This window comes from Pleurodeles waltl, chromosome 9 (assembly GCF_031143425.1).
Source record: "Pleurodeles waltl isolate 20211129_DDA chromosome 9, aPleWal1.hap1.20221129, whole genome shotgun sequence".
In the NCBI taxonomy this organism is placed as follows: domain Eukaryota; kingdom Metazoa; phylum Chordata; class Amphibia; order Caudata; family Salamandridae; genus Pleurodeles; species Pleurodeles waltl.
In genome coordinates this window covers 503,126,319-503,142,528 of record NC_090448.1, presented here as the reverse complement: position 1 = coordinate 503,142,528, position 16,210 = coordinate 503,126,319, and the positions used below count along the sequence as shown (strand labels likewise).

Sequence of the window (16,210 nt, the reverse complement as noted above, 5' to 3'; positions counted from 1 at the left end):
ACCACTATTTTGTGAATAGTCACAATTAAGTATGCATTATCCTGTTTGGGTATTCTACTTTACATAGTGAACACATTCACTATCGAAGTTTCATTTGTAGTTCTGCCACAGACACGTTCTCCTTAGGTACATTAACAGCCCGATCGCAGAAAGAGGTTGAGGGAGCGCGCAGGTCATCTTTCGCATAACTTTGTGTTGAGGAAGTGAAAGACACATCTTTAGTAAATCTGGGCTTAACTCTTGTGACTTTGGAAACATATTTATGTATTATGAAGCACAACAGTGCCATACCATGTCCTGGCACTATGCAAAAGAAAGCAAACACGGACATAATAAAATGGAAAACAAAGGATACGTGTTTTGAGTGCCTTGCAGAAAAGCAGATGGTTAGGTTTGATCCAGAGGGCCGTAATGACTAAGAAGGCTAGATTCCTGTATTTTTTCTGCAGAATCTTGGTCCATTCACCAGTAAAGGAGTAAAGGAACAAAGCTGTTTGTCAGCCCAGTATTTTGGGAATAAGCCGGTCATGTCATTTGTTGAACCTGCTCTAAATACCACTTTATGGCAATAACATAGGCCCTCATTATAACAATGGCAGCAAATGCCGCCTACCGCAACGGCCACCAACATACCGTCGCCGTGGCTACCAACTGTCCACCAAAATATGGCCGTAGCTGGAATTCTGCCAGAAGGCTGTTGGAATTCCGGTTAAGTCATGGCCACGGACGGGGTAAGGTGGCGCTGCTGCCAGCAGCAGCGCCACGGCAGCAGAACGCCACCGACTGTATCATGAGCCATGATACGGCCTGGCAGTGTTCTGCTGGTGGACGTTGCTGCAGGCAGCAGCGCCGCCTCCCGTCTCCTGCCAGAGGACCACCTGCAAGCAAGTAAGTCAGGTTCTCTGACAGGAGAGGGGGGGGTGTTGAGATCATGTGTGGGTGTGTGTGTGACTGTGTTTGAATGCATGTATTTGTATGAAATGCGTGTGTGCGTGTGTGCATGTGTGCGTGAATGGGTGTGAGTGTACGTGCATGTTGTGTCGTGTGATTGGGTGTGTGCCTGGATGTGTGTTAGTGAGTGTTGCTGTGAGTGAGTATGAATGTATGCATGCGTGGGTGGGTGAATGTGGGTATGCGTGTGTGTATGGGTGTGTATGTATGTGCATGTATGTGTATATATGTCAGGGGGGTCAGGAAGGGGAGGGTGGGGGAGGGCTCTGGGAAGGGTGAAGAGATCGGAGGAGACCCCTATCAGTGCCAGGGAAGGAATTCCCTGGCACTGATAGTGCCTACCACCATGGTTTTCGTGGCAGTACAGAAACCATGACGGTGGGCGGGGTCATAATGCCATGGGTGGCCTAGTGACGGCCGCCGGTCTGGAGACTGTAGTCTCCAGCCCGGGGTCATTACTGCTGTGGTAGTCGGTGTGTTAAATTGGCGGTTTGGCTTTGGCCAAGCCACAAATGTCATAATAGTGGTGGTATGTATTGCCAGCCTGTTGGCAGTACTACCACCACTATTACACCGACCGCCAGGGTCGTAATGACCCCCATAGTGCCTTAAAAGTGACTGCATATCTGTCAGGAAGTAAGAAGCAACATCAGAGAAGGTCCTACCCTCAAAGAAGTCAGCTGAACAAGAGACCCTTATACCACTTCAGGGAATGAATGAGCTTGAAACGGAAAAAAAAACAAGGAAGCTTGGACCTCAGACCCTGGGTATCTTATGCTGGAAAGCCTGAGATTTCTCATCAAGGTTGTGAAAAGAAGGGTTTGTTATTCTGAAAGTTGAGGCTGAATGATTTTGAAATAGAGATTGACACTCCAGGGAAAATTCCTAGTAGCACATTTGAGGTAAATTTGAAAAATGACAGTTTCTGATGTTCTTGTTTTGATTATGTACAGGAAGGACAACTTTTAGACCCGGTCTAAAAAATATCTGAATGTTTTGAACTACCCTACTGTAGCACATTTCCCTGCACTGTCCCCCAAAACACCTAAAGGGCTTCCCTTGTCATCTTTAATTTCAATTTAGCAGATTTTGCTGTGGTCTCAATCTAACAGATTTTACTCTTCTTCACCCACCTCAATGTCTTTCCAAGAACTATCTGTGAACCATTCCTCTAATTTGATATCACCATTCTCAGTCTTAACTTTATCTTGCCATTGTACTGCATCAGTCTTGCAGTACGGAATGTCACATGATGCACTTTACACAGATTTGTCACGTCATGTAAGACTGATTTGAGCATGTGTACTATCCAACAAGAATCTTTCTGACTGTCCAAACCTCCATAACAAAACAGAAAGCTATGTGGTAACATTCCTTCCTATCCTATACAAAAAATGCCAAATAGACTGTTATATAAAACAGTGCCTGTGATACATTACAGTGCTTCAATTGTAAAAAAATAAGGGACTCATTATGAGTATTACAATCGCCATACTCACGGTGGCGTTTAAACTGCCACACTCCCGGAGGTCCGCCTGCCAGATTACAACACTGGCGGTCGTACTGCAAGGGGACCACCCCCACTGCTGGGATCATGGATCCCGATGAGGTGGCAGCAGTTAGAGTCGTGGCCAGCCACTTCGGTGTCCATGGCAGCACCGCCGTGCTGATCACAAGTCTACTTTCCAACAGCCTTTCCATGGTGGTTTAACCTCATGGAAAGGCTGGTGAAAACCAGTGCTGGGGCCCCTGCACTGCCCATGCCCTTGGCTTTGGCAGTACAGGAGCCCCGCTGCCAGCACTACTGGAATGCCCACAGGTGCTGTGGGCTATAGCATTGGCTTTAGCTCCCTTATGGGAGTCGAGGCCAATGCCGTGGCTTTGTTGACAAATGTCATAATACAATGTTTCCACTGGTCAGCCCGGTGGAAACATCATAAAACAATGGGTGGTTAGGCCGCCGATATGACAGCAGTCCCATCCGCGTGGCTTTGACGGTCCGCGTGTCGGACCACCAGAGTCAGAATTGGGCCCTAAGTATTTGGTCGAAACGTTTGCTCAGGAGCAAGTGACCAACACTATTGAAGTCCAGGATGCCAAAAACCAAGTTTGCCTAGTCTTGATTCCACCTCATGCCTCTTCAATCCACCACAAAGCAACCCCTTCCTCTTTAACTCATTCTTGAAAGTTCTTTTTCACCCCTGCTTTCTCCTTTTGTCACTGTTTTTCCATGCTTCTCTTTCTCCTTCTTTCCTCCTCAAGTGTTTTCCTCTCTATCTTGCTCTGGATCAAAGTCTTTTGAGGACAACCACAGCTCAAATTAAGAACTGGCTAGACACATCCACACTCCAGTTCCTCACCCCTTTGAATACATAGCTTCTTTCCCACACCCCTACGACTGCTCAGCTAAAGGACGCCTACGGTCCTATTGTCTTCAGCCATTCAAAAATATGGATTGTGTCCTGACACTTCACCCAGCAATTTCCAACAGCCCTTAGCCCTCCTTACAACAGATACTCATTGAAGTAGTGAAGGCAAGAGAGAGTTATCTTACGTTGAGGGGATTGGTTAGCTGCTGTAAAGTCCAGAATGATGTTAAAGTGTTGTTTTTGGAGCAGCGAACACCATCTATCGTTAAGAAACATTTCTTCATTTTTGCCTTTATGGTATTCACTAAGGCTAGCGGCTGCAGTTTTAATAACCATCTTCTACGACTAACTAATTAGAGATCTGCCTCCAAGTATTGTCGCTCGTAATTGTATTTATGGTATCTTTCCCTAAATAGTGATACTCCATCTTTTAATGGCATAATGTGAAAAATCATTGTGCAGTTCAAAACCAGTGAGTTAAATATCAGATCAATACTCCATCATTCACCTGCCAACAACATTGTCTCTCCCTTCACAGATACCTGTTTCTCTTACCAATCACAGTAAGAATCCCATGCAGAGTAGCAAACAAGGGTGGGCACTCACTGAGAAAAAATACAAGAACATCACATTTTGAATTTACCGTCATCATTTGTCCTGTTGTGTTGTATTCAATTCTCCAATTCATGTTACCCTTCTTAATGGTATAGAGTTGAAGACATTACCATACAGTTCACTATTGTTAACTTTGTAAAAAATTACAGGTGTTGTCTGTAAGCAAAGAGGAAAACAGGAAAGAAAACAATCTGCCCTCAGAACAACCAGCTAACCGAGATACTGCTTCATCAGTTCAGCAAATGATTAAGACTGGTATGGAAACAATTCAATGGGGAACATTCATCAAAACAAAACTCGACTTTCCTCGTGATGAAGAATTTGGTGAGAATAGTTTAGCGAGAGAGGCAGTTTCAGCTGTTTCTCCAGTATTTACCGACGCCCAAGAGAAAATGCCTGGCACAATTTCTGAGGTAAGCTGAAAGTTCAAATATAAATTGTGAATATGTCAAATAAGTGATAAGATTGTCTGTATGAGGGATAACATTTCTGAACTATACATAATCAGACATCACAGCTCTTTAAGGGGTTCATTGGCAATAGTGTACTTTTAGAAATTCATAGAACTCTTGATTCCAGTATTTGAGTATTCTAAGATTAATGACCAACAAAAGATGTGTAAGTTTATGATTAGTGTGAAAAACATCTCCGTCCAGGGAGTTAAAGCACTGTAAAGTGATGAGCTATTGATGAATTCAGATTCCTATTTCAAAGGTGCATCTGGAGGTGGATGTGTCTATCTGAAAGTTTATTTTTTAACAAAAAAATATATTTTGCCTGGTTGTGCACAGAGTAGCCCATTCAGGTAAGGCCATCATGAATAAATAAACATACTGTGTTTTCATCTTCCTTACTTACTGTTAGAAATGGGGTTTCTGGTTGGCTAGGGTATGCACCTCAGCCAGGCAAAACTTACCCACTCTAGTCAGGGCAAGGGAGTTACACGTCCAAGATAACCCCTGCTCACCCCCTTGGTAGCTTGGCACGAGCAGTCAGGCTTAACCCGGAGGCAATGCGTAAAGCGTTTGCACAACACACACATACATGTGACGCAATATTCCCACCACAAAGGAAACACAACACCAGATTATATGAAAATACACTGTATTGTACACAACGTAATTATTAGACCAACATCACATAACAGTACTATCCTGCTACCTTAGCAGTTGTCAGAACGTTACACATTAGTTACTCTGCAAACTAGCAGTAGTCACACATAACACACAGGTTACTCAGTATTCTGCAACATAAGCAGTAGTCAGGAAACACGTTATTACATTAGCACACTTGTCATTAGAATATCATAAAACGCCCATAGTAGGAACATTAGAAAATCTATGGCAAGTTTAGGGAAACATATTAGCAAGTCATGTCCATAAAAGGAACATGTGCACACATATGTAAAAGCATCATGTAACAGGTAGGCAATACATCATAATGGCAAAGTCTGTAGCAAGAACTTTAGATTAGAATCATATTGGGCCATTTAAAAGTACCTGTTTTGCTAAAGGCACCTCCAGTGCCTGAGGAGCCGAAACAAGGGGGCCCCCCGCGCTCCCTGCGCCAAACGGGGGGTCTCGGGATCTTGTAACGGGCGAGGGGCAACACGCACCCTCTCCGATCCTTATTGGGTCCCTCCTGGGGACTCGGAGCCTTTAGGGCCCCCCCTCGGGCCTCAACCGGCCCTCTCCACGAGGGGGGAGCCCAAAGCGGTAAAGATGAGAGCTGGAGGGGCGTTCACGCCCCTAGCGCAGTGACCGGGGGAAGGGGAACCCCCTTCCTCCCCGCGTCCTGCTTGCCGGGAGGCAGCCGCCCTTGTCCTCGGTGCGGCTGCCAATGTAGTGGGGGAAGCAGGGGCCTCCGTTGAGGCACTGCTCCCGCTTCCTGAAAGCGGCCGCACCCGGTCCGGTGCGCGGCCGCGGTGCTGCCTTCCCTCGTCCTCTGGGGAGGCAGCGCCGAAAGGTAAGGACCCGGTGTGCCCCGGGGGCGCTCCGAAGGGTGCGCGTCCCCCAGGGGCACGGTAGGAGCGTGCTGCTCCTTCCTTCACTTTCTCAAGTGCCCCGGGGGCACTAAAGTCAGCGCGATCCTCGCGCTTGAAACAAGAAGCCCTGCCCGGGCTGCGGCGGTGATTTCCATCAAGCGCTTTTCACAGCGCTAAGACAAATGTAGCCTGGGCTGCGGCGGTGATTTCTTTCAAGCGCTTTTCACAGCGCTAAGACAAATGCAGCCTGGGCTGCGGCGGTGATTTCTTTCAAGCGCTTTTCACAGCGCTAAGACAAATGCAGCCTGGGCTGCGGCGGTGATTTCTTTGGGCAAAAGAAAAGCTAGTTGCAGGGGTCAGGGGCCACAGCACCCTGCCCCTGGGAACAATATCAAGGAGATGGTACAGGGCTGGTGGATCCAGCTACAGGCCAGCACAAGGGGTGCAGTTGGTGGCAGTTCCTCCTAGTGACCAGGCAGGTCACAGGTCAGCACAGCAGCAGCAGTCCATGGCGGTTTCCTGGTGGGTCCATTCATCAGCGTCTTGTGTCCAATTTTCAAGTTCCAAGAACGTTCAAATTGTGGGGAAAATTCCCCTGTACTTATAGTCAGTTCTTACAGTGTTTTACAGTGGTAGGGAGAGGAGGTTCCAGCCAGTTACAACTGGTTCTGGGAGTGCCCCCTCTCTCCTTTCAGCACAGGCTCCAAACATCAGTGGGGGGTTAACGACCCTATTGTGTGAGGCCAGGGCACAGCCTTTACAAATGTAGGTGTGCCCCGCCTCTCCCTTCTCTCAGCCCAGGAAGACTATTCAGTATGTAGATGCACCTCAGTGACACCTCCACCCTCCCTGTGTACAGGCTGTCTGAAAAGTATGCACAAAGCCCCAACTGTCACTCTGCCCAGACGTGGATTGGAGTCAAGCTGCAAAACACCAGAATCATAAGCACAGATAAATGCGCACTTTCTAGAAGTGGCATTTCTGTGATAGTAATAAAAAATACACCCACACCAGTAAGCAGTATTTATTATCACCATCACAACCATACCAAACACGCCTACGCTAGCCCTCATAAATCAGACAATACCCCTATACATAAGGCAGGGCATTTCTAATGCAATCCTATGAGAAGGCAGCACTCACAGCAGTGAGACACCAAGTTAGGCTGTTTGTCACTACCAGGACAGGCCATGCAATATGGCACATGTCCTGCCTTTCTACATACATGGCACCCTGCCCACAGGGCGTACTTTAGGGGTGACTTACATGTAGTAAAAGGGGAGTCCTGGGCCTGGCAAGTAAATTTAGATGCCAGGTCCCTGTGGCAGAAAACTGCGCACACAGGCCCTGCGCTAGCAGGCCTGAGACAGGTTTGAAAGTCTACTTCAGTGGGTGGCGCAAGCAGCGCTGCAGGCCCACTAGTAGTATTTAATTTACAGGCCCTGGGTATAGAGATACCACTGTACAAGGGACTTATAGGTAAATTAAATATGCCAATCAGGTATAAGCCAATCATACCAACTTTAGATGGGAGAGCACCTGCACTTTAACACTGGTCAGCAGTGATAAAGTGCTCAGAGTCCTAGAGCCAACAGCGAAAGGTCAGAAAAACCAGGAGGAAGGAGGCAAAAAGACTAGGGATGACCATGCGTATGGCCAAAAGTCCAACACTTACCATACTGTGTTTCATTCACTTAACAAGTTCAGTCTGACTTGTGTATGTGTATTGAATCAAGGCAGGTATTGTGTAATTAGCTAACTCTTGTGACTTTGGGAATGTTGTAGGTGTCTGTCAGTACGAAGGAGGAAAAATTAGAAACTATTCTTCCCTCAGAAGAATCAGCTACACAAGACTCTCCTTCTGAAGTTCAGGAAATAATTAAAACTGGAAATGAAACAATTAAACGGGTAGAATTAGGTTAGAGTCCTGAAACCACCATCACAAGAGAACATGAGATTTCTCAGGAAGAATCTAAAGACAAAGATTTTTCAGTGAATAATGTGATACCAACTGGTTTTGAAATTGTGATTTATTTGCTTTTATATTTATTCATTGAGAAGTATATAAAGGTGTTACAATTTTATTTTGCTTATATGTAGTTAGCACCAGCAGTCATTTTTTATGTGATTTTGAATCATCAGACTTTGACTCGGAGGAAAACCGAAAAAGGCAGAAAAAGGGGAAAAGATGAAGGTAGAGAAAGATAGAAAATGGTGATGAATGGAGAAAAAATAGAAGAAAACTTGCCAGAGTGAAATAAAGAGCTCAGAAGAGACTAGTTTTAGAAGAAAGAGACCTGAGATGGAATCAGGATTAGGCAGCATTTGTACTCAGAACATTTGGAATTCAGCACAGGGAGGTGAAGAGAGACTTGTCTTACTCAGAGAGATTTATTTGGCTGCTGAACAGTCCAGTATAACGTTGCAGTGTAATTTTTCAGACAACAAACATCATTTGTCAGAAAGAAGATGTTCCTTCAGCTTTGCCATTAGGATACTGGTTGAGGCGAGTGGCTGCAGTTTTAATAAACAACTCTACATCTAACTAATAAGAGATCTGTCTCCAAGTATTGTCGCTCATGATAGGATATCTGGTATTTTTTACTAAATAGCGACAGTCCTTATTTTAATGGCATAATATGATGTATCAGAGAGCCTCTAGAAGTGTTAAACTAATGAGTTAAATATCAGATCAATACTCCAATATTCATCAATAAATAACAATGTCCCTGCGTTCAAAGATTCCTATTTCTCTTACCAGTGACAGTAAGGGTCTGATGCAGAGTAGCAGGCAAGGTGGGCACTCACTGAGAAAACATATTAGAAAGACTGTGCATTTACCAGCCTGATTTCTGCTGTTTATGTTTTCTTTTTATAATGGTAGAGAGTGGAAAATGTTACTGTACAGTTCCTAAACTATTTCTAACGTTATAAAAATTACAGGCATTGTCTATCAGCAAAGAGGATGATATGAGAGAAAATAATTTACCCTCAGAAGAACCATCAACTCGATATAGTATTTCATCAGTGAAGCAAATGATTCAGACTGGTGTGGAAGCAATTCAAAGGGGAAAGTTAATCAAAACAAAACTCGAGTTTTCTCATGATGAAGAATTTGGAGAGGACAATTTGGGAAGAGAGGCAGTGTCAACCTCTGCTACAATATTCACTTATAACCAGGAGAAAATGTTTGACACAATATCTGAGGTAAGCTAAAGGTTTATTTATAAATTGTAAAAAATTTAAATAAGTGATATATTTGTGTCTAAATACATATATGGGATAAACATTACATATTTATACGTAATCAGGCATCACAAATCATAAAGGAGATCACTGGCAATAGTGTACTTTTAGAAATTCATAACACCCTTAATGTCATTATTTTCACTATTTTAAGATTAATGACAAACAAAGAAGTTCTATGTCTATGGTTGTGTGAAAGACATACTGGTTCCTTGGGAAAAAGACTATAAAATGAGCAGCCACCAGTAAATTTTGATTGATATTTCAAACATGTATTTCAAGATGGGTGTCTTTTTGATGTTTTTTAAGTGGATATCGAGACTGATTTGGCTCAGAGAAGCCCATTCGGCATAGCTCTCTTGAACAGATAATGATACTTTGTTTTCATCTCCTTTATTTGTCTTACTGTGTTTTATTCATTTTACAAGTTCAGTGTGACTTGTGTATTTGTATAGAATCAAGACAGGTACTGCATAGTTAACTGACTCCTGTGACTTTGGAAATGCTGCAGGTGCCTGTCAGCAAGAAGGAGGAAAAGTTGGAGAAGATTATTTTCTCAGAGGAATCAATTACACAAGATGCACCTTCAGAAGTTCAGGAAATAATTGATGCTGAAAATGAAACAATTCAACAGGGACAATTAAATCAGAGCACTGAGGCCACTGTCCCAAGAGAACACGAGATTTCTGAGGACGAACCACAAGAGAAGGATTTATCAGTGAGTAAGGTGATGCCAGCTGGTTGCAAAATTGTGATCTACTTATCTTATTTATTAATTGCAAATTTTCATACATTGTGTGCAAGGCAACACAGCACTTGGGTACATACATAAAGAAACATTGACAATAATGTGAGTGGCATAGAATTATGAGGAATAACTACAAATATCTCAAGTACTGGTCCGCATATGAGTACGGAAAAGTTAAGATCCAAAGAGCCGAGAATACTTGAAAAAGGGATCTGGATCCTAAGCATTCCAGACTATTGGTATGGGCCAGAGAAACACTAATTCAATGTAAGTATTTTTTTAGTTATGGCAGGGGTTTGGTGGCGAGGGCAAGGTCGGCGGAGTGAAGCTGTCGGGTCGGGGTGTCTGGTCCGTAGTGCCTTGTGAGCATGGGTGAGGGGTTTGAAAGTGATTCTCTTGTTGATGGGGAGCCAGTGTAGGTCTCTCAGGTGGGCTGTGATGTGACAGTGGCGGGGATGTCCAGGATGAGACGTGCAGAAGCGTTCTGTATCGGTTGCAGTCTTTTCAGGAGCTTGGCCGTTGTTCCTGTGTAGAGGGTATTGCCAAAGTCCAATTTGCCGCTTATGAGGGCTTGGGTGACTGTCCTTCTGGTTTCAGTGGGGTTCCCTTTGTAGATCTTCCAAAGCATGCTGAGGGTGTTGCAGTAGGTGGAAGAGATGGCACTGACTTGCTGGGTCATTGATAGTGATGACTCCAGGATGAATCCCAGGTTGCGTGCGTGGTCGGTGCGGTTCCCAGTGTGGGAGGCAACCAGGAGAAGGGGGTGGAGCCGAGGATGAGGACCTCAGTTTTGTCTGAATTCAGTTTCATCCATCCAAGGTGGGAGTCTGACTCTCGGTGTTCGGCCAGACAGGAAGGAGCATATCCATTGTAGAGCCTTTCCGCAGATGCCGGCTGCATGGAGCCTGGAGCAGAGGGTAAGGTGTGAGACCGTGTCGAAGGCAGCTGATAGGTCCAGTAGAATAAAGTATTTATGCAATAAACAAATAGCAGTAAAGTGCAAACAGAAGAAAATTCCTAAACAATTTAGAAAAATAGTGTAAAATAATAAATACAATGATACCTGAACAACAAAAGTCCAACCAGAGATTTGCACTTTTAAAGTTTTTAGTGAAAATAGTGCCTCAGAGCACCGTACAATGCTTATCTGGTCATGTTTGACTGGAGGAAAATCACATGTTCAGCCTGGCTGCGAGGGAGCGTGAGCCACATACAGGGACTGGGTTAGTCCCTCTGAAGAGTTACCTTTTTGAGTTTGGTGCGAAGAGCAGGCCGGATATCATGGAGACCCCAAACTTCAGGATTTCCATCTTTTTATTGTGGAGGAGCTCTCACTGATGCCAGCCATGGGCCCAGGACCAGGGACACCTCTTTGGGATCACAATTCACTCTAGCAGAGATCAACAAGCCTCAGACATGTCCATTTAAGATTCAGGTAGGTCCAGTTGCAGCAGTTCAACTGGGCAGTTGCAGGGAGGCATCTGGAACTGGTTGTGTCCGTGTCGCTCAAAACAGGAGGTCAGCCAGCGGACCCTTGGATTCGCACAGTTAGTCTAGGATGAAGGGAGCAGGTCCAGTCTCCCTTCGCCGAGAGCAACACAGGTCTCAAGCAGCAGGACAGTACCCTGAAGAACAAGGCAGGCCTCAAGCAGCAAGGCAGTTCTCTGAAAAACAATGCAGGCCTCAAGCAGTAGGGCAGTCCTCCAAAACCAAGGCAAGCTTCAAGCAGCAGGACAGTCCTAAAGGGTAAGGGCAGTCCTTCCTTTGTAATTTCTGCAGGTCCAGGGGTCTACTGAAGAGTGGGTCAAGAGTCAATATTTATGCCTTTGCCAGCCTTTGAGGTGGGGGGTATTCCCTATATCACCCCACATCTGGTGCTGGGAAATTTTTCTACTTCCCTGGCAAGACTCCAAGAAGTTTGGTGTGACAAAAGTATAGTGTCAGGTTCCTTTGTGTGCCCTTTGAAATGTAAGTGGGGCACAGAACAGCTCAGGCCCCAACAATCCTGCCCACACCTAGGGCCCTATTGTTCACTGTCTGGGACCAACATGCATTCTTAATAGGGGAGCTGTTAATAGACTCAGGCAGATTGAAACTCCTAGAAGGCCTTAGAAATTTTGGGCAAGCAAATGGCAACTTTCTAAAAGTGGAATTTTGAAAGTTGTTGTCAATAGCCTGACATTACTCTGAAATAGTATTTTAAATTATAATTAATTTGATGTCAAACTTGATATTCCTATTAGCTCCCAATCAAAGGTTAGCACGTATTAAATGCAATAAGGTAACCCAATGTTAGGCCTTACAATAGTGAAAACTTATTTAGGAGTTTCTCACTACAAGGTCATGTAAAACTTAAGAATACATGTCCTTTGTTTTCAAATAAAATGCATCCTATCCTATTTGCCTATAGGGTGTCCTTAGGGGTGAAATATATGTATTAAAAGGAATGTTTAAGTCTGGCACAAAGTTTATTTTGTGAAGTTGAAATGGCAGATTAAAAGTGCACTACATGCTGCAATGTCAGGCATGAGGCATGTCTAAAAGGGCTAATGTAATTGTGGCCCATAAAGTGCTGGAAGCTAGTAGTGTTTAATTTACTGGCCCTGGGTACCTGTAGTACAATATACTAGGGACGTATAAGTAAATTGAATGTCACCAGCAAGTGTAAGCCAATTTAAAATGTTTTATTAAGAGAGCAAAGTCATTTTAGCACTGGCTAACAGTAGTAAAGTGCACAAAGACCTATTACCAACACTAACAAATTTCAGAAAATATGAGGGGTAAAGGCAAACGTTTGGGGAAGACCACACAAAGGAAGTCGGGTCTAACTACCTCTATAATTCAAAATACAGCTTCTGCCATGATAATTCAAACCCATCCATCTTGTCTGTTCAGTCTCAAAGATGCAGAGAGGCACGCATGAAAGGAGAATCTGCATCTGTGGTCATTGGATGATTGGTCAACACTCTAAAAATAGGTCAGACTTGCCAGACACTTTTGTAAACCTTGGTCCCTACCTTTTGTAGCTCTTTCTGGTTTTATGACAGGAAGATCAGCTCATTCAAAATAAAAACAATGTTCAGGAAACATCTGGAGGCACCTCCAGCATATGGCACCACCTACAAATTACTGCCATTAGCTGCCTCATCATTTGTATATCACATAAGTAATCAAATCCTGCTTTTGTAGTATATAATTCAATTATGGAGCACAGTGCCCTGAAAAGTATTGTTTGTGATGAACAACTCTTGCAATCAGTCTTGTGCTTGCTCTGTTTTAAGCTACTGGGATGGTATGAAGCCTGGTCAGCACCTACAGCTAATAAAAGTGTTTGGTTTCTCTGTGGTCACCAAATGTTTATCACTTTTTTATGTGACTTGGATTTTCCATAGTCTTCACAATCCATTAGTAACCTGACTATTTCTACATTAACTCTGCAGTCACTGGCTCAAATAAAGAACTGGCTATACACCCCCCTCACTCCCATCCCCCTCCACATTGAGTACTTAGCTCTTTTCCCAACAACTAAAGAACGCCTATTGCCCTGTTGGCTTCATCCTTTCAAAATATGGACTGTGTCTCCTGACACTTCACCTAATAATTCATACTAGTTCAGTAGTCCTTCTTCCAGTACTTATTCATTGATGCAAAGAGATTGAGAGAGACTTATCTTACACTGACGGATTGGTGGCTGCTGAATAGTCCAGCATGATGCTACAGAGATATATTTAGACAGGAAACATCTATCAGAAAGAAAATGTTCATTCATGTTTTCCGTTAGTGTCTGATTGAGGCGAATGGCTGCAGTTTCAATAAACAACCCCTGCATCTGACTAACGAGAGATGTGCCTACAGGTATTTTCACTCATAATAGCATGCTTGTTATATTGTATTAAATAGTGATACTACTTATTTTTAATGCCATACTATGAAAGATCAGAGATCTTCTAGCTCTGCAAAAGCAGTGTATTCAATATCAGATCAATACTCCATCATTCATCTAGCCATAACATTGTGTCAGTCTTCTCAGATGCATACATCTCTTAGCAGTCACAGCTAGGATCTCATGCCAAGTAGTGGTGTAAGCAGTCAATTAGAAAAATATGTAGAAATAAAACTGTGCATTTTCCAACCTGATTTGCATGTTGTGTGGCATTCATTTCTCAAGATCACATTGTCCTAGTATAAAGGTATAGGGTGGAAAATCTTACTGTACAGTTTCTTAACTATTTCTAAATTTGTAAAAATTACAGGTCTTGTCTGTCAGCAAAGAGGAGGGTATAATAGAAAACAATCTGTTCTCAGATGAACCAGCTAATCAAGATGCTTCATCGGCCCAGCAAATTATTAAAACTGATATGGAAACTGTTCAACTGGGAACGTTCATCAAAACAAAGCTTAACTTTCCTCATGTTGAAAAAGAAGACAATAGTTCAGGGAGAGAGGGAGTGTCAGCTGTTTCTCCTATATTCAGTTATTCTGAAGTGAAAATTCCTGGTGCAATATCTGAGGTAAGCTGAAAGTTAAATTCCAAATTGTGAATTTGTTGAATAAATGATACATTTGTCTATATATGGAAACATTTTCTAACTATACGTAATCATGCATCACAAATTGTTAAGGAGTTCGCTGGCAATAGTGTTGCCAGTTTAATTAGGCATAATAAAACATGGATTGATTCATATTTGATAGTTTTTCTTTTACAAAAGAAGAGTTTGAAGCTGGTTTTGCAGTCAGCAACACATTCTGCAGTGCCTTCTTAAATAGATAAAAATACAGTGTTTTCAGCTCCTTCGTTTGTCATACCATGTAGAATTAACTTAATAAATTCAATATGACGTGATTTTGTACAGAATCAAGGCAAGTACTGTATAGTTAACTAAGTCTTGTCACTTTGAAAATAAAGCAGGTGTCTGTCAGAAAGAAGGAAGGAAAACCAGAGGAGATTCTTCTCTTAGAAAAATCAGCTACACAAGACACTTCTTCTGAAGTTCAGGAAATAATTTAAGCTGAAAATGAAGCAATTAAAAAAGGAGGGTTGGATCAGTGCACTGAGACCTCCATGGCAACAGAATTTGAGATTACTCAGGGAGAACCTAAAGAGAATGATTTTTCAGTAAATCGGGTAATATCTCCTGGTTTGAAATTGTGATATGTTGAAAAGTTAGATATATTGTGTGCAAGGAAACACAGAGCCTACATAGAACACGGAACCTACATACAGAAGCATAAGCAATAATGTCAGTTGCTTAGAATTGCAAGGTATCAGTAGAAACATCTAGAGAGCTGGTCTGAATATAAATACACAACATTGTTCAGAGTAAAATTGTATTGAATACTTGGTAAAGGGACCTGAATCTTCAACATGTAAATGGAAAGCTCCAAACTTCAAAGAAGAGGCTGAGGAAATTAGAAAGATAAGGGAAGAAATTAATGATTTGGCCGGAATTGTTTTATCTTTTTTTTAATAAAGGTAGTGAGGATTCTGTGCAGATGAAAAGTGGCAGGAATATAGTTACAGATTTTTGGTAGGAGCCAGCGTAACACTGATTCAGTGCAGGTATTTGTTGTTGATGTCAAGGATTTCAAGTAAAACAAAGTTAGAGCAACATGGATCCTTATAGCCTCCTGATATCTTCAACTACTTGGTGAGATATGAGTAGTGAACAAAATGTGTAGGTTTGTGTACTCAGTGAACAGAATTGTGTGCATATCTTTCTTAAATAAGGAGCTATTCAGGTTGTAAATTACAGAAATAATGTGATTAAAGAGATATCTCCTACATATTAGACTCTCAGCTACATGTGTTGTAGCTCTGAGAAGAATGAGGTGGATTTTTTAAACGCAAAGAAGATGGAATTTCCATAGTCTAATCTGAAGGGTCTTGGACTACTTCCTTGAGACCCTGTATAAAACGGTTAACTCATTGGATATATCTTAGATAATAACTAGCATTTCTGGCCATGTTGTTGATTTATTTGTGAAGATTATGGCCCTCATTATAACATTGGCTGCCAAAAGTCAGTCGCCGCAGCTACCAGCCGTCCGTTATATTATAACCACAGCTGCATTTCCACCAGAAGAAGGGCGGAAATCCAGCTGTAGCCATGCTAGGTGGATGGCGGTAAGGTGGCGCTGCTACTACCAGCAGCACCATGCCAGTAGACCGCCACCAGCCATATTATGACAAATAATACAGCCTAGCGGTGTTCTGTTGGCGGGTGCTGCTGGCCGGTAGCAGCGCCCCATCTCCTGCCGGAAGGCCCCCTGGATCGAGGTAAGTCAGGTCTCCGACAG

The 16,210-nt window shown here is 43.1% G+C and overlaps 1 protein-coding gene across 9 annotated transcripts in view; it reads left to right on the top strand.

Moving 5' to 3' along the window:
- SYNE2 (spectrin repeat containing nuclear envelope protein 2) overlaps positions 1 to 16,210 on the top strand; it is a 1,823,309-nt gene that overhangs the window by 615,211 nt on the left and 1,191,888 nt on the right. For 8 of the 9 annotated variants that reach the window (XM_069207357.1, XM_069207362.1, XM_069207359.1 and 5 more), the window contains exons 53-56: positions 4,085 to 4,348; positions 8,863 to 9,126; positions 9,677 to 9,892; positions 14,167 to 14,424. In XM_069207357.1, coding sequence (XP_069063458.1) covers positions 4,085 to 4,348; positions 8,863 to 9,126; positions 9,677 to 9,892; positions 14,167 to 14,424 — 1,002 coding nt within the window. The remainder of the gene's footprint in view (positions 1 to 4,084; positions 4,349 to 8,862; positions 9,127 to 9,676; positions 9,893 to 14,166; positions 14,425 to 16,210) is intronic. The other variant, XM_069207355.1, reaches the window with a different exon arrangement.